The following is a 25,417-nucleotide window of genomic DNA, read 5'->3' on the forward strand; positions in this document are numbered from 1 at the left end:
GGAAATCAAAGTGTCAGAACCATGCGCCCTTCTCACCTGGACTCGCAGTCAGGATGAACCAAGCAGTCTCTGGTTTCTTTTGGTCTGGTCATACAATCTTGCAGAGAGCAGGGAAGGGGGGGTGCGGTATTTCTAACTGTACAGAGGTCAGATAGCTTAAGAAGACTACAGCTTGGCTGTAGGTTCTCAGGACACAGCGCTTGGCTGAGGGAGACCTGTGGAGCACACAGCCATCCCAGACGGTGAGTAGGTCTCCAGCTGCTCGGCGTACGGTGGCTGGGGCAGAGGCACGTTCCAGCCCCACAGACAGTGTGCTCTGGCAAGACAACTGGGATCTAGAGTTCAGTACTAAATGAGAAAGGACTAGGAGCGGTTCTTCACAGAAGCTGGACTGTGGCGTGGGACAGCCATAGGTCAAAGATCTGTGTGGGGACAGGGGCAGAAGAGGCCCACGGGGAGGACTCCAGACCCAGACCTTGCTCAACCTGGGGCCTGTGGCCTGGCAAACCCACTAACTTTGTGCCAGATTTCATCTGAAAGAGAGGGTCCCTGTGGCTTTGGTTTGAAAATATTAATTCTTTACTATAAGACTGATGTTTTCCTGTAAGGAATGGGACCATCTCACATCTAGAACTAGAACTGCTCCACTTTCTACCTCCTCCCCTGACCCTGAGGTCCACTCTCATCATAACAGCCAAAGTGAGACTCACAAAATATCCTGATGTCAGTTCAGTTGGTTAAGTATCTGACTCTTTTTGGGGGTGTGTGTGTGTAAATATTTATTTATTTATTTGACAGACAGAGATCACAAGTAGGCAGAAAGGGAGGCAGAGAAAGAGAGAGGAAGGGAAGCAGGCTCCCTGCTGAGCAGATAGCCCAATGCAGGGCTCGATCCCAGAACCCCGGGATCACCACCTGAGCCAAAGGCAGAGAGGCTTTAACCCACTGAGCCACCCAGGCACCCTAAATATCTGACTCCTGATTTCGGCTCAGGTCATGATCTCAGAGTCAGGGGATCAGGCCTCATGATGGGCTCGGTGCTGGACATGGAGCCTGCTTAAGATTCTCTGCTTCCATCTGCACCAGCCCCCCCCAACTTGCACGTGTGTGTACAAGGATGCACTCCCTCTTCCTCTCTAAAAAAACCAAAAGCAAAAACAAAAACAAAAAAACCAAAGCCTAATGGAGCCACAGTCCAGGGGATGTCCTTTCCCTGTCTCTGGCAGCTTCTGGGGCCTGTGTGACCTGGTCCTCCATTACCTGGAAGATGTTACCTGCTATTACCACCCCCACCCCATATTGTGCTCTTGCCCCACCGGCCTCCTTGCTGAAGGGCAGCATGTGGACCTGCTCTTAGGACAGGGCTTCACACCGGCCATGTCCTCGGTCTAAATGCTCTTCCCCAAGGGCTTGCATGGCTCCCTCCACCTCCCCTGTTCAGGTTCTTGCTCAAGGTCATCTTCTTGGTGAGGCTTAGCCTGACCCTATTTCACACTTACCAGCCCTCACTCCCAATACCCACACCTGCCCTGTGCTTTTCTCACACTTACTATGCGTACTGTCTGCAGTTTGTCTACCTCTGTCTAGAATGTAAACACTGACAGCGGGAATTTTGTTTTATTCGCTATTGTATCCCAAGTGCCCATAGCCTGGCACGGGTTGGTGCTTAGTATTTGCAGAATGCCTATGAAGTAGTGACAGCTCTGAGTGCCTGGCTACCCAGGCAGCCAAGGAAGGGAGACCTCCATCAGCACTCCAGAAACCCTCAATGAGAAAAAGGAAAAGGGTGGGGTGGGTGATGGAGATGATCTCGGAATTGGAAGCCTTCCTTTTGGGATTCATGATGGTTAGACCAATCGATGAAATGGATCAACACTTAGAGGCCCAACCATTTAATTAGAAAAATAGCTGTACCTTAGTAATTCCCAAAACTCCAATGTTGGGACTGGATGAAGTAGAGCCATTCCCAGTACCAAATATGCCATCGAGAACACAGGAGAGACCCTCCACGAAAATCCCCCTAAAATGTAAAGGAATGGGGAAAAGAGAAGCGTTCATTCAATGGGGGAAACACTCTGAAATACTCTCCAAGTGGCCGCACCCCAAAGGTGGCGTGCTCGGGCGGGGAGCCTCCACACTCCTGGGAAGGGTTACGAGTGCAGAGTCTCGGGCCCCCACCCCCAGACCTGCCGGAGCAGGGCCTGCATTCTATTTTAACAGGATCCCCCATGCTCATTCAACTGTGAGAAGCACTTCTGGGAACCACACATTAGACACAGGTGTTTAAAAACCATTCCAAATTAAAGGCTTTTAACCAGAAAACAGAGCCATTGGTTGGGATCGAAGACAAATACAGGCTGTCTGCTGATCTGATTCCTTTACTATTAATAGTTTCATCAGGAAGGAAACGCTTCGTAATTCTGTCAACACTGCAACTTTTTAAAGAATCAATATATAAGTAGCTCCGTCATGTGCAACATCCTTTAGAGGAAGCTGTAAAAACCAGGAGTGTGAACACGAACAGAACTGAAGCGAGACGTGCTCAGACAGCAGCGCACTGGATCTCATCACCCTCCATCCCTCTGGAAGGGCCGCGCTGGCTGGCCGACGGGGGGAAGGGGCTGATCTGTGCTCTTCTCTAAAGCCTCCACAGGGTCCAGTTTGCTCTCAGCATCCAGAAACGGAAGACCAGGTGTACTGAGGAGATAAACCCCCAGCCCATAAGTCTCCAAATTCTGCAGACTGCCCCTATGCCTGCTCTTCTCGTCTCTCTATACAGGGATTACAACTGTGAATAGATGACACAGATTTTAGCCCTAAGAACAGTAAGAGAAAAAAGAAATCAAAGGGAACATCCTTCCATGACCCCAAATCAAGGAAAGAACAACGGCAGCGTCCTGCATCTGCTGTGGTGAGTTTAAGGTCTGGCAGGGTCTCAGAGACAGTGTCTTCTGTGACTGTCAACACAGCAGGAAGTGTGGAATTGCCCTCCATGTCCCAGATAAGGAAAATGAGAGCAAAATGGGGGCAGTGACTTGTCCAAAGCAGACAACCAATAAGGAGCCCTGACAGCTGGCTACTTCCATGCTGAACCTCCTTCTCTTCTCCAAGATTAACCAAAGAGCCAGGTGATGAGGCACTGGGCCCAAGGAAGAGCTCCACGGTCAGAGGAACGTACCTGTTTATTGCATGGATGGGAGGCGGCGGAGCACAGGAGAGCCTTGCGCAGGCGTAATAGTCCCCAATGGACTCAATAATACTGGCGACCACCGCACTGAGCATGCCGATGACACCAGCGGCAGAGACGGTGGGCAGTCCCCACTGAACTACGGAAGGCAAACAGGAGAAAGTAAGCAGGACAGCAGAGGACTCCACACCACACATCCAGGTTCCGCGCCTCGGGGAAAATCTTTGTTGATTTTTAAATGTCACTCTTCAGTATACCACATGCCTGGGGACAGTTCCTAAATCAGAGGAAGGTGGCCACAACCAGGATTGGTCTGGCTCTCTTTCTTAGAGATAAAGTGATTAGAAGTGGAAGTTGCTTCCAAGCCACGCTTGGTGTCTACTAAATTACAATTTAACACAGGCTGCTGGGATGGAAATTCCTGTTGGGATGGGATATTTGTATGAAGAAGATTTTTAACCCTGCTGTGAAGGCATGGCACAAAACAGTGGTGATCTTGCCCAGGGGGTGGCATTAAATGAAAAAGCGGCGAGGGGTGCCTGGGTGGCTCAGTGGGTTAAAGCCTCTGCTTTTGACTCAGGTCATGATCTCAGGGTCCTGGGATCGAGCCCCACATCAGGCTCTCTGCTCCGCAGGGAGCCTGCTTCCTCCTCTCTCTCTGCCTGCCTCTCTGCCTGCTTGTGATCTCTGTCAAATAAATTAAAAAAAGAAAAAGAAAAAGAGGCGAAAAGTCACCAGCTAAATTTAAATCTCAGCAGTAAAGCATAGCACCAGATACAGACAGTCCTCTAATGTAAGATCAGTGACTTTTTTTTTTTTTTTTTTAAAGTAAACCATGTTATGTTAAATAAAATAGTTTTCTTTAGAAAAGCAAAGCAAAGTCCTCAGGACACTGTGTTGGATATCTGGATTGCCACACGAGCCACACAGGGAGAATGGGTTTGGGAAGAGAAAGAGGACAAGAAGTCAAGTGTGCAGATAAGCCCTGGGATGTGTATGAAGGCAGGACTGTTCCTGTCTGGGAGTAGAGGGGGGTGTGTCTGGTCAACATGGTGTTTCCGGGTGGGTTTGGAGATTTTTCTCATGCTGATAATTTCTTTATCCAGCAACATTTTGCATATAATCTCTAATCTAATCTTTTACATAGTTATTGTGTTATTGACAGAGTACTGTAGTTTCATTTTAGTGTCTTGTTTTTGCGGGGGATACTTACTTTCCCATTGTTTCTATTGCCTTTTATTTCTTAGTCTCTTTATTGTTTTCTTTTTTTTTTTCCCATTTTGCCTGCAGCCTTAAATTAAATGTGATTTTTAAAATCTTTATTCCATCTACTCCAACATTTTAAATTGTACTCATCTAAATTTTTGATCCCTCTTCCTTCAGCTCATTTCTATATACAGTATACCCTTGAACAACATAGGTTTGAACCGCACTGGTCCACTTACTAGCAGGTTTTTTCCAATAAATACAGTACAGTAGTGTAAATGTATTTTCTGTCCCTTGTAATTTTCTTAATAACATTTTCTTTTCTCTTATTTTTTTGTAAGGATACAATATATAAAACATGTAACATACAAAACATGTTAATTGACTGTTGATGTTGTGAGTAAGACTTCCGGACAACAGTAGGGCTGTTACTAGTTAAGTTTTGGGGAGAAAGGTTATATGCAGATTTTCGGCTGCGGGGGTGAGGCACATCTCCCCACCACTGCCCACTCGTTCAAGAGTCAACTACAGGTGTGTGTATAAACTTTGTTGGCTTCCAGCCTTCTGTCTGAACTGTTATTTCATCTCCCCTTATAACTAGAATGCCTAATTTATGTTGTCACTTCACAGCAGTTTCTCAATCTCAGCACTACCGACATTTTGGGCCCCCCATCTGTATTTTCACCATTTTCCTCATGCTAAAGACCAACGACCACTGTTGTAGATATCTGAAAACCTGTCTCCAGATGAAGCCAAACTGTCGGGGTGAACTCTTTTGCTGTCTGGGGGTGCCCTTCTGCCCCAGGACTGGTGGCCCCAGAGCAGCTCATGGCAGCAAAGGGCTGTGGTGAAGAGGAGTCCGACAGCGCGGGCCACCATCCTGGGGCCAGAAGCCCAGTCCACTTGGCCACGCCCCTCACGCACAGGCTGGGAGGACCCTGGGGCCATCTCTCTGGTTTCTCAGCACATGCACAGCTGCTCTTCCGGAACAGCCCACCCCGTGTTTGTGCTCATCTTAGGACTGGCCCGCGCCACAGAGCAGACCTCCTGGCCGTGCTCCTCCTACCTCCCACACCTCCTCCTCCTGACTGCCTGGCCAACCGGTTTCACCTCATTTTATATCAGATTCTGTGTCTGTTTATAAAACATGCATTTATTGTTTTGGGGGGGCGAGGGACAGATGTACATAAAAACACAGACCATATGATCTGATGAGAATGTTATTTTAGAAACAATAAACGTTTGTTAAGTATGAACAGGTCAGTGATGGAACGACTGCCAATATCACCGTCACTTAACATGCTCGGAACAGTTTTCTTTGACCCAACCTTGCTATTCTCAGCTTCTACTACTTTTTCTCCTCATCATCATAAAATGTGAGGATGTGGCTGCTGAGCAGGGGAATAAATCAGCAGAACCCGACTAAGGTCAGGTTTCAGTTCTAATTAAAAGGCCCAAGTGCCGGGAACAGGGTCTTTACAACAGAACAACCAAGCATTAATAACCGCTGGATTCATACAAGTCACTTTTGGGGCTGGGGCTCCAAAGTCCTCTGTGTGAATCCAAGTGATACCTCAGCTTGGGACTGCACCCCCTACCCCCCACACCTTGCCAAGAGTTACCCAACACTTTAAATTATAACTCAAGAGCCATCTCCCACCCATTAGTGAGTATCCGTTCACTTCTGACAGCTGTGACCAAATAAAAAACAGAGTATAGCTCCCCACTAAGAGATGACACAAATCCCATCATGCTGAGAAGTCGACTTGCTGATCATCAGGCCTCTCCTACTTAAGCCTGCTCTGTGTGGGCAGCTCAGGTACCATGTGGCTCTCTATTTGCCTTCTTCAACCCTGGCAAGGGATTCCTTGTTCAGGATTTCATCCCAGTGGAACCAAAAGAATTAGTTCATCTGGGAAGGGAGCTGGCCCGAGTCTCCGAGCATTAGTCACAGCCCTCTGGGGACAGGGCCTCCCTGTCTGCTGTCAAATCCTCCAAATTGTAAGACCTTCATGGGACATTCTAGACCAAAGAAGGCTTTTCAAGCTGCAGAGCCTTCTGCCACCTTCCAGCTCCTCTAAAAGAGGCTCTCATGAGCTCCCATCCAAGTACTAACCAGGCCCAACCCTGCTTAGCTTCCGAGATCAGACAAGATCGGACGCGTTCAGGGTGGTATGGCCGTAGACTCTCGTGAGCTCCCAACCCCTCTCCCTCTGGCCACCAGAGTACTTACATGGGTATGGGACCTTAAACCACGGGGCTACCAGAAGCACACCCTGCCTGGCATCCGTCCGAGCATAGAAGCCATATTTTGTGCTGTCAGGAGGGAAGACGTCGGTCACTGTGAAGATGAAGCACAGCAGCCAGGACACGAGGATGGCCAGGATGATCTAAAGTGGTCAAAGGGAAAAGCTCCATGAGGCCAACCGAGGTGGTGGAGGCTGGCAAAACACACACCTTCCTCCTGTGGGCTGCATCTCACACCCCACAACCTCCACCATCGTTGGCACTTCGCAGGAAAACACACACCACAGACCTGCTGAGAGCCCATTCCTGGATGGAAGCACATTCCAAGAGAGGAGTTTTATGCAGGTTAAGTTACTGTAACCCTCAGCCTGGCTAGAAAGCAAGAATAATGGACAATGTGCTTGCAGAGGCCATGGGAATACAGATCTCCCCATCTCAAACTGAGTTCTCCTTCACACTGCTGGAAGGATTTTAGAATCAGAACCTTCTGCCACTGGTAAACTTTATGCCAATGACAATTTTGTGGTCATCAGTACCCTGATGTTACCATCCTGACTTCATTCCCCCAGGAAGACCTGCTTAAGACTTCCTTCCACATGAACAAAAGCAATGTTGTCAAAAAATGAAAGTGACTACTCACAGGGAACATTTTGAAAAGCTGTAACTTGTATGCAGTCCATCCTTTCTTGGATTTGTAAATTGGGAGAGGAAATTTAACATTTCTGGCATACTGTGAAAACAACAATACTAGGAAAATTGTCCTGATGAGAGAGAGAGAGAGAAAATAAACTATGTTAAAGGCTATCTGTGTTTTAAAATAATACTCAAAGCTTCAACAGCAAAACTGACCACATTATTCAACTCATTTCTCTAGGAGCTACTAGTCCTTTTAACTGTTATTTGGGAAATCTTATCTTTTTGGAAATGCCATTTTGGGAAAGATACTAGTTCTAAGCATATCTTGATGCTAAAGGAAACTGCCATATAAATGCTTTGGCTAAATTTTCCTGAACAGGACAAGAAAACCCGAAGAATGCACATACTCAGGAGAGATGCTCACACTGCGTAAGGGAAAAAGATACCTACAAGACAATGCGCACTAGAATCACAACTATGAATCAGCTACAAGACATGCACTTGCCACACGGGCATGAACACACAAGCACGTGTGCAAACAGGTAAGGGGGTCCAAAATGCTCACAGGGATTGACTACCGATAGCAATGTTTTGAGACTTTTCTACTTTTCCACATTTTCTGACCTATGTATCAAGAGCATAAAGTTAGCTTCAAAAAGCAAAAAGCTTCACCATTTAAGGCGGCTACATACAGGATTCAGTATTAATAACTTTCCTGAGAGGTTTGTGGGTCAGACATTATGGGAGGGTCGTGCTGCCCACCATCCCAGCCTTCTGCAGCAGTGGCTTCTGTGACCATCCACGTCCCAGACAGATAAAGCCAGTGGTCCAAGATTACGCAGGCATGAGTTTGCTGGGGGGTCGGGCCAAGGGGTCTAGCTCTGCAGCCTGGGCTCTGAACTACTTTTCCACACTATCCTAAGAGCAGGGATACTAGGGCTGGCTCAGAAGGCCATCTTCCTCGAGCCCCCAACCCCTGACCCAGCTGCACTGAGGATCAGAGGAGGCAGCAACATCAGATGACTGCTCTGCAGCAGGACCCTGCACGTCCTCATCCGCCCGCTACCAAGCGTGACAGGTGTGGGACGACTTCCCATTGCTGACACAATGAAGGTCTACAAAGATGTGTTTCATCGCCCACAGGGATGCACTCTCACTTACGACCCGAGGGAGCGTTGGCACAAGAATAGGTTCTCAGTCAAAGTTCAGCTTAATTGTTCCTGGGCACAGCTCCAGTTGCAGAGATGGAATTATCAGCTCCGCTGACAGTGGGTCAAGTGCAGCTTCACTGTCACATTCCTAACGAGGCACGTGGTCTATAGCTAGCCAGAGAACAGGCTCATGCCGCTCCATCTTCTCCCCACCTGCCCAAGTGCTTTGTCCACCTGGCGATGGGGGTCTCAGCCCAAATACAAAGTCATCGAGCCAGTACCAGTTTGAAGTTGGAAATACACATGTGCCCAAGCTATCTTAATTCCCCCCAGGGTGGTAAAGTTTAACTTAAAAATGTTATGGTGGGGGCACCTGGAGGGCTCAGTGGGTTAAACCTCTGCCTTCGGCTCAGGTGATGATCTCGGGGTCCTGGGCTCAAGCCCCGCATCGGGCTCTCTGCTCAGTGGGCAGTGGGGAGCCTGCTTCCTCCTCTCTCTCTCTCTCTCTCTACCTGCCTCTCCACCTATTTGAGATCTCTGTCAAATAAATAAATATGTATCTTAAAAAAAAAAAAAGGTTATGGTGAACACTTGGGTGGCTCAGTTGGCTAAGCGTCTGCCCTTGGCTCGGGTCATGATCCCAGGATCCTGGGATCAAGTCCAATTATTGGGCTCCCTGCTCAGCGGTGAGTCTGCTTCTCCCTCTCTGTCTGCTGCTCCCCCTGCTTGTGCTCGCTCTCTCACTCTCTATGACAAATAAAATCTTTTAAAAAAATGTTATGGTAATGATGGTGGTTTACTAAAACTGGTTTACTTTAAATTTACATTAACGTAAAGTTTTCATGTTCCAAAAAAATGCTGATGTATTTCAAAGTGAACACTATGAGATTCCAAAAGACCCCAAGTCTATTATTCAGGCAACAGCCACCTGTCATCGCCTGCACAATGGTGTTCACGTTTTAAAGCATGTTTACAAGGGGAGGGGGTGCAGAGAATTCCAGGAAGGACACCCAGAACTCAGGCCAAATCTGGCAGTGCAAATGAAGCGGGTGGACTAGGCAGATGAACACTTCATTTTCCTGCCACTCTAAAACCCATCCCCCCCTTCTAATTTGTTTGTCCTCAAACAGCCTATGTAGCAGGTGGGGCAGGCAGTCCCATCACAGAGAGGCCACAGCAGAGGCTCAGAGGTGAGGGATGTGCCCGAGCCCACGCATCTTGGCCAAGCAGAGAAGGGGAAAGGATAAGCCAGCCGCAGGTCCTCAGGCCAGGGTTCTGTCCAACCACAGGCTTGCTGACTTCCTACCTTACAAATGTTATGCAAGCAATGCGACTACAATGTAGGAAAATTATAAAAGGCGAATAAGCAAAAAGAAAAGACAAAATCCCGAAGACCACTCATCACCCCAGCTGGGTAACAACAACGTAATATTCGGCCTATAGATTCTGAACAGCTTCCACACCCTGGATATTTACAGGGCATCGCTGGGTCTGGGGCACCAGGGTTAGAGAGGAAGATGGGACCACTGACGTCACCCTTGCCCTTGAAGCACTAATAGGTCCATCATCTGACCCAAAATGGAATCACACTTCACAACATGCTTCCAACTAGCCTGTAGCCCCTATTAATGCCACCTCAACAGATAGAAATAAGCAACTGCACCTCAGTGGCTACTTAGCGTTCTGCCTTATGCACATACCACGTCTTGTTACACAATTTCCATATGGTGTGACACCAGGAGCATAAACAACTGTGGTAGATCACCCCTCCTGGCACCTGTCTACACATCGCCTTAGGGCAGGTTCCTAGGACTGGAATGGATCTGTCAAACAGTAAATGCCTTATGAAAAAGCTCTTTTTTTCCTTATTAAAAAGCTTCTGATACAAACTGCCAAATACACAAAAGTTGAAAGAATTTACAAAACCCACCCAGAGACCAAAGACATCCACTTGCTTCTCACTGCAATACCAGGTCTTATACTTTTTTTCTTTTAAAGATTTATTTGAGAGAGAGAGACACCGAGAGAGAGCAAGTAAGGAGGGGCAGAGGGACAGTGTCCCTGCTGAGCTGGGAGCCCACCAGGGCCTGATCCCAGGATCCCGAGATCATGGCCTGAGCTGAAATCAAGAGTCAGAGGCTTAACCAACTGAGCCACGCTGGCACCTCATAAAGTCTTATACTTTTAAATACTTACCAATTTCGTCAATTTAAAAAATTATCGTCGTTTATTTTAACTTTCATTCCTTACACTGAAGAGTATGTATCTCAGCATTGTTCACAACAGCGAATACTTTAAACAACAAGCATGAGTATCAATGGGGGAATGGTTTCATAAATTCTACACTATTCCATACTATTTAGCATTGTGCAATTTTACAAAGAATGGAGCAGATCTAAACACACAGTCTTAGAGAGATGAGCCCAGAAAACTGTTAGGGTGAAAGGGTGAAAAGCAGACGATCCTGGTAAAGCTGCATCTGTCACTATGTTCGTGTTCAGGCATACAGGGCAAATACAAACTTCTCACTCATTAATTATGACTTTTTTTTTTTTTTGAGGGGTGGGAGTGGGTGGGAGGAAATATTATTTTAATTTAGATTTCCCTGTTTAATTACTGTTAAACTTCAAATGACTAGAATTTTAATATATTTAATATATGTGGTGATGGTACATGGGGGTTCCTTACACTATTCGGTATTTGAACAGGTTTGAAAACTGTATGAAAGTAATCAAAATAATGTTTTCTCATGAAAAGCAGTTGTCATCCAGGACCAATGCTTAGAGTTGGGAATGTCACCCCATTTATCCTCTCTTGAGAACATGCCTCTAACTGTGCCTCTCTTGGCTGACTTAGGAACCCGTGTCAGTACAGTCTGACCTACCACCACTGCCCCCACTGCTAATAAAATCCCTGTAAAGGGGCACCTAGGTGGCTCCAGCAGTTAAGTGGCTGACTCTTGATTTTGGCTCAGGTCATGATCTCAGGGTCCCGGGATCGAGCCCCACATTGGGCTCCACGCTCAGCGGGGAGTCTGCCTTGTGATTCTCTCTCCCTTTGTCCCTCCCCCAGCTCTCTAAAATAAATAAATCTTAAAAAAAAAAAAATCCCTGTGAATTTGCAGCATTGTGATAACCAGGGAGGCTAACCCTTTTTACATACTAATTAGCTATTTATGCTTCCTTTATTTGATTAAATGGCTGCTCATATGATACCCTTCATCCATTATTCCACCAGGACTCTCCCTTAATGAAACTATAAATTAAGGACCTTAACCTTTTTAATGGAATTTGTTGTAAATATATCCAAGATTCATTTATAGTTTAGTTTGTGGTTTATTTTTTTTAAGATTTTATTTATTTATTTCACAGAGATCACAAGTAGGCAGAGAGGCAGGCAGAGAAAGAGAAGGAAGCAGGCTCCTCACCAAACAGAGAGCCCGATGTAGGGCTTGATCCCAGGACCCTGGGATCATGACCTGAGCCAAAGGCAGAGGCTTAACTTCAGTGGGTTTTGATGGGGGTTTTAAATGCATCAGTAGTAAAATCGATCAGTCTTTCCCTTTACAATATCTGCTTTAAGAAGGATCTTCCCCTGGACGCCTGGGTGGCTCAATGGGTTAAATGTCTGCCTTCAGCTCATGTTATGACCCCAGAGTCCCGAGATGGGAGTCCTGCATCAGGATCCCTGTTCTGTGAGGCGTCTGCTTCTCCCTCTGACCTCACACACTCTCTCTTGCAAAAATAAATAATCTTTAAAAAAAAAACACATCCTCTCCACCCATGATTAAATATTTATGTACATTTTCTTCTGGCACATTTATTGTTTTACTTTCTATACTTAAGTCTTTAATTCAACTGAAATATAATTTGATATAAACTAGGAATCTATATTTTTTCTAAATAATTTTTCTCATGTAATTCTCATGTAATTCTTCTATTCCCCACTGGTTTCCGATATTAGTATAAGATATTTCCATCTTACACTAAATATTAATTTCTTCTTGGTTCTGTTTCAGTCACTCCTATTCTGCTCTACCAATGTCTATCCTTCCCAGGGCTACAGTATTGTTATTAAATTCTGAAATGTATTTTAATTCTTGTAAGAGCAAGCCACCATTCCCTTCTCTCTGACTTCTCTGGGAATGGCCCATATTACTTTATTTTTTTTCACTTACTAGCACGTCCAGAACAACCTTAAATGATACTGGTAATAACAAACACGCCTATCTTGGTTTCTGATTTCGGCAGGCAGGCCTGATATTTGTCTCTCACTGTTAAAGGACGAGGCACTTAAAACTTTTATTCATGAAAGATCCTTCTATTCCCATACTGCTAATAGTTGGCAGCAGAGATAGAGACTGAATTTGACTGATTTAGTTGTCATCGTGGTTTTTAATAAATTAAATCCACCATGGGCCTATAATAAATTTTCTAGGGATGTCTGGGTGGCTCAGTTGATTAAGCATCTGCCTTCAGCTCAGGTCATGATCTCAGGGTCCTGGGATGGAGCCCTGCATTGGGCTCCCTGCTCAGCGAGGAGCCTGCTTCTCCCTTTGCCTACTGCTACCCCCCACTTGTGCTCTCACTCTCTGACAAATAAATCTTTAAAAACTTTTTTTGGGGGGGCACCTGGGTGGCTCAGTGCATTAAGCCTCTGCCTTCAGCTCAGGTCATGATCTCAGGGTCCTGGGATCCAACCTGGCATCAGGCTCTGTACTCAGCAGGGAGCCTGCTTCTGACAAATAAATCTTTAAAAACTTTTTTTGGGGGGGCACCTGGGTGGCTCAGTGCATTAAGCCTCTGCCTTCAGCTCAGGTCATGATCTCAGGGTCCTGGGATCCAACCTGGCATCAGGCTCTGTACTCAGCAGGGAGCCTGCTTCCCCTCCCACCACTCCCTCCCCGGCCCCCCGCCTGCCTCTCTGCCTACTTATGATCTCTGTCTGTCAAATAAATAAAATCTTTAAATAAATAAATAAATAACCCCCCCCCCAATATTTAATCATCCTTGAATTCCTAAAATGACACACATAGTGTGCTGGCTTTTTTATTCTTATCTATAGGATCATTTTCCCAAACCATGTTCCAAAGAACATTCTTCCAAGATATGCTACTAGATATGGCACTAAAAAAATAAACTGTGTGTGCAGAGCTGGACACTAAGGCCTTTTTCTGAAAAGAGTCTTCTGCACACTTGCCTTTTAAAAGATCAGGGGTGCCTGGGTGGCTCAGTGGGTTAAAGTCTCTGCCTTCGGCTCAGGTCATGATCCCAGGGTCCTGGGATGGAGCCCCACATTGGGCTCTCTGCTCAGCAGGGAGCCTGCTTTCCCCTCTGCCCCCTCTGCCTGCCTCTCTGCCTACTTGTGATCTCTGTCTGTCAAATAAATAAATAAAATCTTAAAAAATAATAATAAAAAATTTAAAAAAAGGAATCTGCCATGTAGATAAAACTGGCTTGGAAGTTTCCCTGGTTTCTCAAAGTGCCAGAACCACTTAACGAGTGTGGGAATTTGCTCTTCCTTGAAATATAATATACCCACTAACTACTGGAGCCCAGAACTTTTTTTAGGGATAAAATCCTCTGACAGCATTCTTGCCTCTTCCTGCGGTCAGGGGTATACCCACAAGCCCCAGTTCTCCCCTTGCTTATTATGAGGTACTTACTAAACACCTGCTCTGTGACAGGCAGTGGGCCAGGTGCTGGAGGTGCCAAGGGGACCAGAACTGAGCTGAAGCCTTACAGAGCTGGTAGCCCAAGTACAAAAGGAGTTGGCTGGAAACTAAAAAACAGGAGAGCCAAAAGGAAAAGCTGGACAATGGATACACAGAAACAACTGAGGAAATTTACCCATGAACAGAGAAAAAAATGATTTGGAAAGCAGAGGAAGGGCTTGGAAGGTCCAACATTCTAAAAGTTCCAGAAAGGGACACGCAGGAATGGAGGGGAGGAAGGCATCCTTGAAATAATTCAGGATCATTTCCCACCCCACCCCCAACCCCAAATGTCTGAGATTCCAGAGTGAAAAGGCCCCAAGTGCCCAGTGTGAGATATAAACAGAATGAGGGACAGTGAGGAAGGTTTCAGACACAGACAACGAAAAGACCTACAAGCTTCCAAAATTCTAGCTTGTGTCCAAGTAGAGTTTCACAAGGTTGAGAAAGGAGCAGAGAGTGACCAAGTACTTCCAGGGCTGTGAATGGGCAAGAAGGGAGCAAGCAGAAGTTGGAGACCAGCCTGGAAGCAATGACCGAAGATGAGGACTGTCCAGTGGCGGGACGGGCTCTGGAGGGGAGGCAGAAAGATGGCGTGCACATAGGAGAGAGAGGAAGCAAAGAATCAGGGACACCTGCAGGACTTCTGGCTTCACCAGCTGGGTGTGTATTGTGGCTCTGATCGAGAACAAGATGGCAGGAGGGGAGGAGTGGTTTGGGAGTCAAAAGCTTGACACTTTCTTCCTCTGAAGTTTGAGGTGTCTTGTGTCCCAGCAAGTGGAGGGCGCAGGCCAGGGCTTGGACCTGAAGTCTAGCGTCTGGAGGTCTGGCTGCAGGCTTCTGTGGAAGTCACCAGCATAACAGAGGCTTGCCAGGGTTGTGCACTAGACGGGGTCCCCCGGGGGAAAAGCATGTGGTGGGGAGGCAGCCTGAAACCAGGTTCTGATGAACCCCGGCATTGTATGATCAGGGTGAGGAGGAGCCTATTTGGGTTTTTATGCTTTTCTGGAAACCACCCATTTTATTAATTTGCTGTCGTTGTTTTTAAATTTGGGGACAGGAAGCACAGCTACAACTCTTCCTCCATGGACCTAGGGCTTTATCCTCCATTTGGGCCTTCACCCCCTTCCCTGCTCAGTTAGCCTTGCCAGAAGCGTGTCCATGAGTTATTTTCCAAAGAACCAATGTTGGGATTTTTCACTTTTATTTTTTCCGTATTTTTGTATATGTATTAATTTTTGGTCCCCTGCTTCCATTAGCCTCCATTTTTATCCTGTTTTTCTAGATTCTATAGATAAGCTCTTCATGTATTTTGCCTTTAAGATTGTGTGGGCTTGTCTGTTTTTTAAGATTTTTAAAATGTATTTGAGAGATCGAGAGTGGGCAGGGGAGAGCAGAGGGCGAGGAATAAGCAGACGGCCACCAGGTACCCTAAGACTCTGCATTTTTTTTAGAACTCTGACTGCTCTGTGGGATTGGTCGGTTCTTACCCTAATCTTCTAAAATTATCAGTAATTGTGAATTTTCAATTTCCCCTCTGACTAGGAGTGATTTATAACAGCACTTTCCAGCTTCTAAGTGATCTGGGGGTTTTGTTCACCCTTTAGCTGCTGGTTTCTAATTACCGTGTGATGGTAATTACATCTTCTCCTTGCAACTTACTGCATTTCACTGAACAGACATTCTTCCACACCCTACTACACACCCGTGCTGGTGTGGGCAATACTGACCAACCTTCAGTAAAATGAGAAAATTAAGAACAATCCTGGACATTTCCACATACCTTAACTGTAAGGAGAGATGGATTATAATTTCCCAAGGATACACTTTACTCGTTCCAGCACAGACCGGCAGGATTAAGTGTTACAGGGTAAATTCTGGTCAAACTGTTTGGGTTCTGAAAACCATGGCAGCCACCTACTGGCTGTGCAAGCCTGGGCAACGAACTTTGCCTCTTTGTGCCTCTGCTTCTTTTCCTGTTGAATGGGGCGAACGGCAGTGCCTACCTTAATTTACAGTGCATACGAGTGTGTGGCAAAGCTGTACCGAAGCACAGGCTCGGGCAGGGCGCATGCTGTTAGACAATTACAGAAGACCTCACAAAACAAAACAACCGGAAAATTCCCTTCTATGATTATTTACTTGGTTTTAGGAATTTCACTGATTGGCAAAATTCCAGGTTTTGTACCATTTCCCTCTGACAAGATCAACTCTTACATGTGCTCTTCAGGCACACAAAAAGAATGCGGGTTCTATTTGTGGTATAGAGTTCTATGGCTCTAATAATCAATCTTATAATATTACCAAGGTCCTGGATGTCTTTACTGACAACACATCAAGGGGTAAATGACATCTTTAATGGATTCGCACTTCCACACTGAAGGACCAGCAATGCCTGGCAGGACTTGGGCAGGAGCCCGGGGAGTCACATCTCCTACCAATGCCAACACACAGTCCTACAGCATCCCTGTCTCCTGCCAATCGGAAAGGTTTTTTTTGAGTCTCACCTAAAGGATCTGGCTTCTCAGTGTTTCCATTCATGTATGCAAGAGACTTGGCATGACCTCAAAAGTTAAAAACTAATGGCATCACCATTTTACACCCCCTTCCTAAAGCCGGAAGCCTTACAACCCTCCCTCTACACATGGCTGCCAAACAGGTCTTTGGAATACCTTGACTGCAATGTCACTCCCCAACCTCTGGGACTTAAACCCTTCAATAACTTTCTGCCAAGAAACAGATCAAGTTTAAACTGTCAGACTATTCTTACTGTGAAATAAAAAAAAAAAAAAAAAAAAAAACACCACCTATCTCCTAAGGTCTGTGTAAATGCTCAGAACACCACGAACCCCCCCAACCCACACGCCGAGGCTGCCGCTTGGTGGTGGGAAGGGGAGGTGCTGAGTCTGTGCCGAGCGGTCCAGAGCACTCACAGCATGGCGATGCCCCAGTGCTTCCCCGCTCTCTCTCCTGCTGCCTGGAAGCCGGAGAGCCCGATGAGGGCCACCGTGGGTGTAATGGTCAGGGGCCCGATGTATTTCAGCAGAGCCCCAGGCAGGCCGAGGAGGCCAATGACCACTTCTATCAGTGAGGACATGATGATGGCACCCTGGATCTGGAACGAGAGAGACCAGAGACAGGAGAGTGAGCAGCCTGTAGATCGTAGACTCCAAATGTCACCCACAGCCAAACTGGACAGCTCTGCCAAGCAGCGACTTACTACCTAACAGGCATGACACAGCTGGAAAATTCCTGAGGCCTCAAAAGAAACCAGTGGAGTGAATGGGGTCTAGCCAACCTATGAATCACATGGTCTCTATAGGAGCATCACATAAACGGGCACTGATAGATGTACCGCCAACCGGCCTCCCCACGGACAAGTGAGAGAGTTATCAATCCCGCTCAAGACACGGGACATTCAAAGCCAGCCTCAGAGGAACACTCCGGCACAGACTGTAGAGTGAGTCCCTGAGAGACATTGAGAAGGAGGTATTATCGATACAAACTCTAAAAGAACCCTCCTACAGTGGGAGAAGGGCTGTGTCTGCGTCCATTCTGAACTAATGGTAAAAGATCTTCCAGGTTTGGGAAGATCTGGATAAACCGTCAGCCATTCTTCATGGCTAAGGACTCCCAGCTGTGTTCTCTTGCCCTGTTCTGTTCAAGTGCACCAGAGCAGACCAGTTTCTTTAATTCCTTCCCCACACACGGGCAAACGCAGGCTGGGATGAAGAGTTCTGCTGCCCATAGGCCAGCCTCTGTCACTCCCTGCCAGGGAGCCGTGTCCCGCTGTGCCGGTTACACTGGAGGTTGTGTATCTGGTCTTTGGGCACACGGTGAGGGGCAGGGAGGGAAATGAAGGGCAAGAAACAACACTGGATGGTGGCATAAAGCATTTCTGCATGCTTCATTTTATGGTGATGGCACCTTAGTTTCACGGAAGAAAAAAACATGTCCAAAGTTGGAAAAAAAAAGGAGGGCTTAGCGCAAGGAAGCACAAATTCTTGGGAAGCGGGGGAGAAACACAAAGAAGCCGCATGCAGATGGTGCTCGTGTTTTACCTCGCGTATCCGGGGGTACCAAATGTGCTCTGTGTGCAGCAGCTCTGTGGTTCCATTGGACACTGAAACAGCTTGAAAACAAAAACAGACAGTATTTTTTTGGAGTGACACTGATGTTTCACAGGATATATTCATTTCACTCTTTGTAAGGAGAAATTTCTTCCCTGTTTTACGTATATTTGTATAAAATGCCCATCCCTGAAATTCCTGTTACAACAGTATGGCTTACCATACTGAAAGGTGGACTCCCAACACTAACGTAACCACATGTAGTCATCGACTGCGCTCCCGGAGCGTCAAAAGCTGACTGAACTGGGGATGCATACTGCTAGTGGCCTCCTCACACAAAGACCAACCTTTGCAAGCAGCGGAACTAACTGAAATGCCTGATAGCAAGGCTGCTGACTGAGGTTTTTCTAAAGTCTGGAGAAAACAGAGGGCCTTTTCCAGTTCCTAAATCAAATCCATGGTCACCAACTAACTCCTAGGAGCAAGGAAGGAAACGAAGGTTGGAAAACTTTGCTCCTAGAACCAAAAAGTGTAACAGTATTTTGAGAGTACAACAGGACTATCTGATTTTTCTCAAACCCCCTATCTGATTTTTTCCTGACCTTATCAGGCTATTTAAAGATCTCTGTAATCACTAACGGGGTGGGGTGGGGGTGGGGAGTGAAAGTCATTTGCAGAAAACCAAAGCAGCCAGGTCCTTCAAAAGCAAAGATGGTTCAGAGAAGGGATGCTGATGCAGCAAAGAGAGTGATTACTGGTGGTTCATAAAATCCACTGAAAGAAAAGAGGCAGAAAAATAGCACAAATGTTGTTCTAGTCCATTCCCATATTTATCAATTTCATTAGCATAGAGAAATGAGGCTCCTTCTGGTCCTTACTTGCTCTGGGGTTAGGGATGAATGAGTGGGGGAGAGAGAGAGACAGAAACACGATCCACAGACTGGAGTATTCTAAGCGGTTTGTTGGTTCTGTGTTCTGTGCCTGATTCCAGAAAGGATTTAAGGCCGCCGAGGGCAGCACGTCCAGGCCTCCCTTCTATCACCTGCGCTAAGGGACCCCAATGACGTACGTGGAAATAACTGCAGTTACCTGTGGTGTTACATTTCCATTTATCTAAAGACAGGATGGCTCGAGCAGGGGCCAGAAATGCAAAAGCACTGGCCTGAAACAGGGGTAACCTAAAAGAAACGAGACCAAAACCATGATCACGGCATCAGGAACTACCGAGGTAGTTCACGATTTGACAGCTTAACAGTCTTTTCCATAGACACACAGCACATGAGTAAATGCAGGCACGCGCGGGAGAAAGAGCCCCAGGCTACACAGATCTCCTCTGCACGTGGCCAGGGCCGCTGGCTTCTCCGTCCTCCCCTCCTGCTGCTCTCCCCACACACAGCCCTGCATGGGCCCTGGGGGAGCCCTGTGGTCAGCGCCCACACCCCAATACCAGGCCCTGCCATCACCACCTTTCCCCTCGGGGGTGGGGGATGTCGGGCATTCGGGCGTCTTGCTCTCCTGCTGAGCTTGTGAGCTCCTTCTTAAACACCGGTGTGTCTTCCAATTTACCACCCTCCTCCTCTTCCCCTTCATATCCTTACTGGTTATCACAGGAGAAAAATCTATCCCCCCCAACCCATCATTCCATTTTGTAAATCAAAAACTGCTCTAAATCCTATAGGATAAGCATCATAATCACATTAGTGATCTAGAACTACTGAGGAAAGAAAAGCTGTAAGTTACAAATCAACGGTAGATAAAATATCCTGCTTAATCATAAAAAATACTCAAGAGTTCTAAACCCTATTTTTAAAGAACCCCGAAAGCATGCAGACTCTCTGTAAAATCTCCTGCCTTCAATCCTCAAATGCCACCATTCAATTACATTTTAGATACTCCATGCTGCCTTTTTGAACACCTAAGCTACTCAAATTCAAAAGATTTTTGAACGTGTACAACATTTCAGCTATAAATGTATGAAGGTAGCTTTACAGGCTAACATGAGAACTTGACTGCTATTTTTAATATTTTCAGGGTGAAATCTAAAAATGACTCCTTCTGTTGGCAGGGCTGGCAACTCCCAGATGTCCAGATCCTTCTGAAATATTCCCCAGCAGCCTTGTGTCAGGTCCTGGCCAGCGGACTGGCACCCAGCACATGCCCCTCTGTGCTCTGACAGCACATCTGACCCCAACTGGAACAGGAAGTGGGCTAAGAGGTGGCGGCTCTGGCTGAAGGAGCCTTGTTACAAGCCCAGACCTGGCACACTCCTCTCTGCGCCAACCACGGGCTCAAGATTCTCTTGTTCTCCTGGCTGTTTCAGTCATGCCATGAAATCACTGCGAGCAGGCAGGATGCTCGCTGGCGCTAGGGTGCCATAGGGCTGGCATGGGGCAGACCAGAGGCATTGCTGGCCGTCATTCATGTGGGCACGCCCTCTACCAACCGTCCATTTATGATTCCTGTCGGAAGGGCCCAGAGCACAGTACCATCGAAAGTGGGAGTGAAGGTGACCTGAAGTGGGAATATATATTAAAGGAAAATATAAGTTTTCAGAAATGCTCTGAAGGGGCAAAGGGAGGTCAACATCTCATCTGGAATGGATGTCATCTCAAATGGCCCAAATAACATCTGCTTTACTATCGTTTTGGATTTCCAGCATCACATCCCAGGACCACATAACGTGGATTGCATTTAGAGACCTCGTCCTAGAAATGGTGCCATCGACATCATACTGCTTGACTCACTGGTAGCAAAGTAAAGACTGGCTCTGGGTTCCACTCCCAGGGACGTGAACTACTCCTGACCTCGTCTGGACCAGACCATCACCTGGGCACCTTCCAGGGCAAATATTTTATGGCTTAACCATGACCAAAGGTCCTGAGAACACAGCTGCAAAGACTCTCCCTCATTTCAAGCAATTGGGACCCTGCATTCCTTTGAAAGTGTGTGGTAACAGAAAATCCCCACCTGTGCTACCCCAGGCTCGCAGGACTCTGGAAAGGGCTGGCTCACACGTCACGGTTCAACCCCGAGCACACTGCCCACCCCACGCAGCACTGGCAGGAGGACAGGGGCGGCTGCTGGACACACTAGATACTCTCAGTGGCTGACGGGGCTTTCTGAAGCTCTTCCCCAGCAGACAGCTGACCGTCTGCCTGCACAGGGCTCATCTCTCTACACTTGGTCCCACACCAGTCACCACCTTGGGTCCCTGGGCTCCCCCACGTGGGCAGGACTGCCCACTCTTTTACTTTGTCCTGACGGCAGGAAGGGAAACGAATCAAACTGTGCCTGTCTTTACACCGGGGGCTGGCAAACCGGCCCATGAACCCAATCTAGCAAATGACTTGTCTTTGTGAGGAAGGTTTCCCCAGGACACAGCCACAGTTGTCTGCAGCTGCTCTGGGGTTACAATGGTAGAGCCTAGTAGTCCCAAGAGAGACCGCAGAGCCCAAAATGTTTACTGCTTGTCCCTTTACAGAAAAAGTGTGCCGCCCCAGTGTAGAGGGAAAGTATTATCTGAAACATGGGAAGAGGTGGTGGGTTTTTGCAGATGAGCTTTTAAGGTTAATAGTGTCCCTAAACGTTAGGAGGAAACAAATCTGAGCAGACAGGCACCTTTACCGTGCTGACACATTCCCATGTCAGGCTCTATAGCCTTAGGATGGAGAAAAACCTAACCTAAGCCTTATTTTCTTTAGAACTCAGTTGGAGGCATCCCATTTCCTCCTCTGAACCCAGGAGACCAGAGCCTGGTCTCTGGTCTCAACAGCCCCTTCACAGACCTGCACTCTAGCTTCTCACTTCTGAGCCTCTGCCCTTCTCAGTCATCAACTCACTTCCAACAATCAATTTTTATTCCTCACTCAAAGGCACAGAGAAAATACCACGTCCTCCAGGAAACATTCCAAGATCTCCTTCCTCGGGTTCAAAATACGTTCCCCTATAACTCGGGCTTTTCGGTCCACGACTTCTCCAAGTCACCCTGCAAGCTGCCAGGAAGTTGCTTCATGATCCCTGGGGTGGTTGAAAACAGCAATTTCTGCATCTCACCCTGGCCTGGTGCATCAGTCTCGGATGAGGTCTCCAGTCTGCATACGGAACAATCATTTCTGGGTAAAGCTGAGGCACCAGGCACCACAAAGGCAGACTACCCCTGTGCCAGTAAAGGGATTTATTGCTTTACAGTGACAGAAAAAACGACCCCCCGGGCTGCCGAGGAAGCCCAGTCCATTTTAGTGGAGAGTGGGATTTAGAAACCGAGATGAAACACCAGGTGGGCTCACAGTTACTGGGGTGGCATTTAGTAAATAGAGCTAGGATTCATTGTTGAATAGTGGGGTCACAATGACACCTGTAGCTCAGCCCAGTACCCCTGGATTATCTCCTTTCTTTCCATATTTATGTCTCTCCTTTCCCTATACTGAGCGTCCCGATTTCCATCACCATCAATATGTTATTCATTTGGTTTATCCTGTAACAAAATACAGCACAGAATTACACCAAAATCATTACTAACAAGACTACTAAAGGGACCTGGGTGGCTCAGATGGTTGGGCGTCTGCCTTCGGCTCAGGTCATGATCCCAGAGTCCTGGGATCAAAAGTCCTGCATCAGGCTCCCTGCTCAGCAGGCAGCCTGCTTCTCCCTCTGCCTCTCTCTTTGTCTCTCATGAATAAATAAATGAAATCCTAAAAAAAAAAAAAAAAAAAAAAGACTACTAAGATTATTAAGGCTATTAGTATTTTGGGGCACCTGGGTGGCTCATTTGGCTAATGTGTCTGCCTTCAGCTCAGGTCAAGATCTCAGGGTCCTGGGATCAAGCCCCAGGTCAGGCTCCCTGCTTAGCAGGGAGCCTGCTTCTCCCTTGCCCTCTGCCTGCCGTTCTGTTTTCCATCCCATTTAGGGCATGGAAAGTACTGTGTTTTGAAGTCTGTGAATGAATTCTTTTCTGTGTGGTTAGCAATTTGACATGTAGTTAGGCTCACGGGTTTCTGTAATTTTAGGATTTGCTTTCCTTCATCCTTTCAGATTTAGGTTTTGAGCATGTTGAACATTTGTACAGTTTAAAAATCAAACCACAGAGAGATATACCAGGAGAGTCTCACTCCTACCCCATCCCTTCCGTCCCATTCTCAGCTACTTCCTACAGGTAACCATTTTCCTTCATTCATAATTATCCTTGTTCCCATGCCTGCACTCACACTTTTTTGCCACTTGTTTTTTCCTGCATATCCTGGAACTTACTCTCTACCACTTCACAGAGATCGTCCCCATTTTTTCTCAGGGCTGCATGGACTATAGTGTGTGATGCACAAACAGCAGCCAGTCTCCTGCAGATACGCATTTGAGTTGTTAAATATTTTGCCATTACAAATGATAGAGCAATAAATAACTTTGGGGCATTGTTTTGCATTTATGGGAGTGTATCTTCAGTGTAAATTTCTGTAAGTGGGATTGCTAGATCAAATGGTAAATGCATATATACTCTAGATATTGTGAAATTCTTCTTTATTGTAAAGGGGTTGAACTATTTTCACTCCTGACAGCAATGTATAAGATGTTCTCCTACAGTCTTGCCATCAGAGTGGCTCATTGAAATTTTTATTTTTTGTGAATCTACCAAAGGTGAGAAGTGGTATCTCAGAGTAGCTTTAGTTTAATTATTATAAATTGACATTCTTACATATGGAGAAGAACTTTTCTATGATCTATTCATGTCTTCTGCTTTTTCTGCCTACATAATTTTTGGAACCTTTTTAAAATATGTTCACTTGTAGCTGGTGAAACCATTCTGGAAAACAGAATGGAGGTTCCTCAGAAAGTTGAAAACAGAGCCACCCTACGACCTAGCAATCACACAACTGCGTATTTACCCTAAAGATACAAATGTAGTGATCCAAAGGGGCACGTGCACCTGAATGTTTATAGTAGCAATGTGCACAATAGCCAAACTATGATAAGAACCTAGATGTCCATCAACAGATGACTGGATAAAGATGTGGTATACATACATACATATATACACAAACGCATACGTGTGCGCACCCCACACACAATGGAATACTATGCAGCCATCAAAACCCCCCAAAATTTGCAGTGCCATGGATGGAACTAGAGGGTATTATGCTAAGAGAAATAAGTCAATCAGAGAAAGACAATTATATGATCTCTCTGATAGGAGGATTCTGAGATGCGGTGGGGGGGTTGTGGGGGTAGGGAGGGAAAAAACTGAAACAAGATGGGATCAGGAGGGAGACAAACCATAAGAGACTCGTAATCTCAGGAAACAAACTGAGGTTCCTTCTATCCCTTCTGGGGTAGAAGGGATAGGGTGGCTGGGTGATGGACACTGGGGAGAGTATGTGCTATGGTGAGTGCTGTGAATTGTGTAAGACTGATGATTCACAGACAAGTAATATATTATACGTTAATTTTTTAAAAAGAGTACACTTGTGATAAGCACTGGGTGATATATGGAATTGTTGAATCACTATCTTGTATACAAGAAACTAACATAACACTGTATGTTAACTACATTGGAATTAATTTTTTAATATTTTTTAAAATGGAAGAAATAAATAAAAATATATTCCATCATTCTTAAAATACCTGGACTTTTAAGAGTCCTTTCTGTATTAGAGATTTGGACTTTATCTGTGATACATTAGAAATACTTTCCCAGTTTGTCATTTTTATGGTATATTTTTACATTGTAAAGTTTAAAATTTTTTATATTTAATGTTATCAAATTTGTTATCCTTTTGTTTTGGGGGTTTGAGTCCTAGTTTAAAAGTCTTTCCCTACTTCTAGGTTATATAGGATTCAACCCTTGTTTTATTCTAATACTTACATAGTTTCATGATTCTTGCATTTGGATCTCTAATCCATTCTGGATTGACTAAACAAAACAAAACAAAACAAAACCTCCTCACTAAAGACAAGTGTAATCTTTTCTGTTTTTCACCCCCAAGTGTAACATTTTCTCTTCAAGTTTGTGCTGTTCTTGTTTTACAGGCAAATGCTAAAATCAGACGAACACTCCAGTCAGCACTTCCAGTCACAGAGTCCTGGAGATCCTCAGTGGGAAGCAGCCAACTCGGTTCCCTCCCAAGCCACAGCTCACAGCCAGGGCTTTGTCCAGACAGGGCACAGGAATTCATGAGGGCTAGCTGGATATGATTTTGATAACCTCCTTGTCAAGTGT

General features: G+C 46.2%; 1 protein-coding gene across 6 annotated transcripts in view; it reads right to left on the reverse strand.

Moving 5' to 3' along the window:
• Positions 1 to 25,417, reverse strand: part of SLC23A2 (solute carrier family 23 member 2) — a 130,385-nt gene that overhangs the window by 12,969 nt on the left and 91,999 nt on the right. For all 6 annotated transcript variants that reach the window (XM_044263410.1, XM_044263405.1, XM_044263404.1 and 3 more), the window contains 7 exons: positions 19,300 to 19,388; positions 18,202 to 18,272; positions 17,074 to 17,255; positions 7,281 to 7,401; positions 6,627 to 6,783; positions 3,179 to 3,326; positions 1,915 to 2,020 (listed from right to left, as the gene is read on the reverse strand). In XM_044263410.1, coding sequence (XP_044119345.1) covers positions 1,915 to 2,020; positions 3,179 to 3,326; positions 6,627 to 6,783; positions 7,281 to 7,401; positions 17,074 to 17,255; positions 18,202 to 18,272; positions 19,300 to 19,388 — 874 coding nt within the window. The remainder of the gene's footprint in view (positions 1 to 1,914; positions 2,021 to 3,178; positions 3,327 to 6,626; positions 6,784 to 7,280; positions 7,402 to 17,073; positions 17,256 to 18,201; positions 18,273 to 19,299; positions 19,389 to 25,417) is intronic.

Source organism: Neovison vison, chromosome 8 (genome assembly GCF_020171115.1).
Source record: "Neovison vison isolate M4711 chromosome 8, ASM_NN_V1, whole genome shotgun sequence".
NCBI classification, from domain to species: Eukaryota; Metazoa; Chordata; class Mammalia; order Carnivora; family Mustelidae; genus Neogale; species Neogale vison.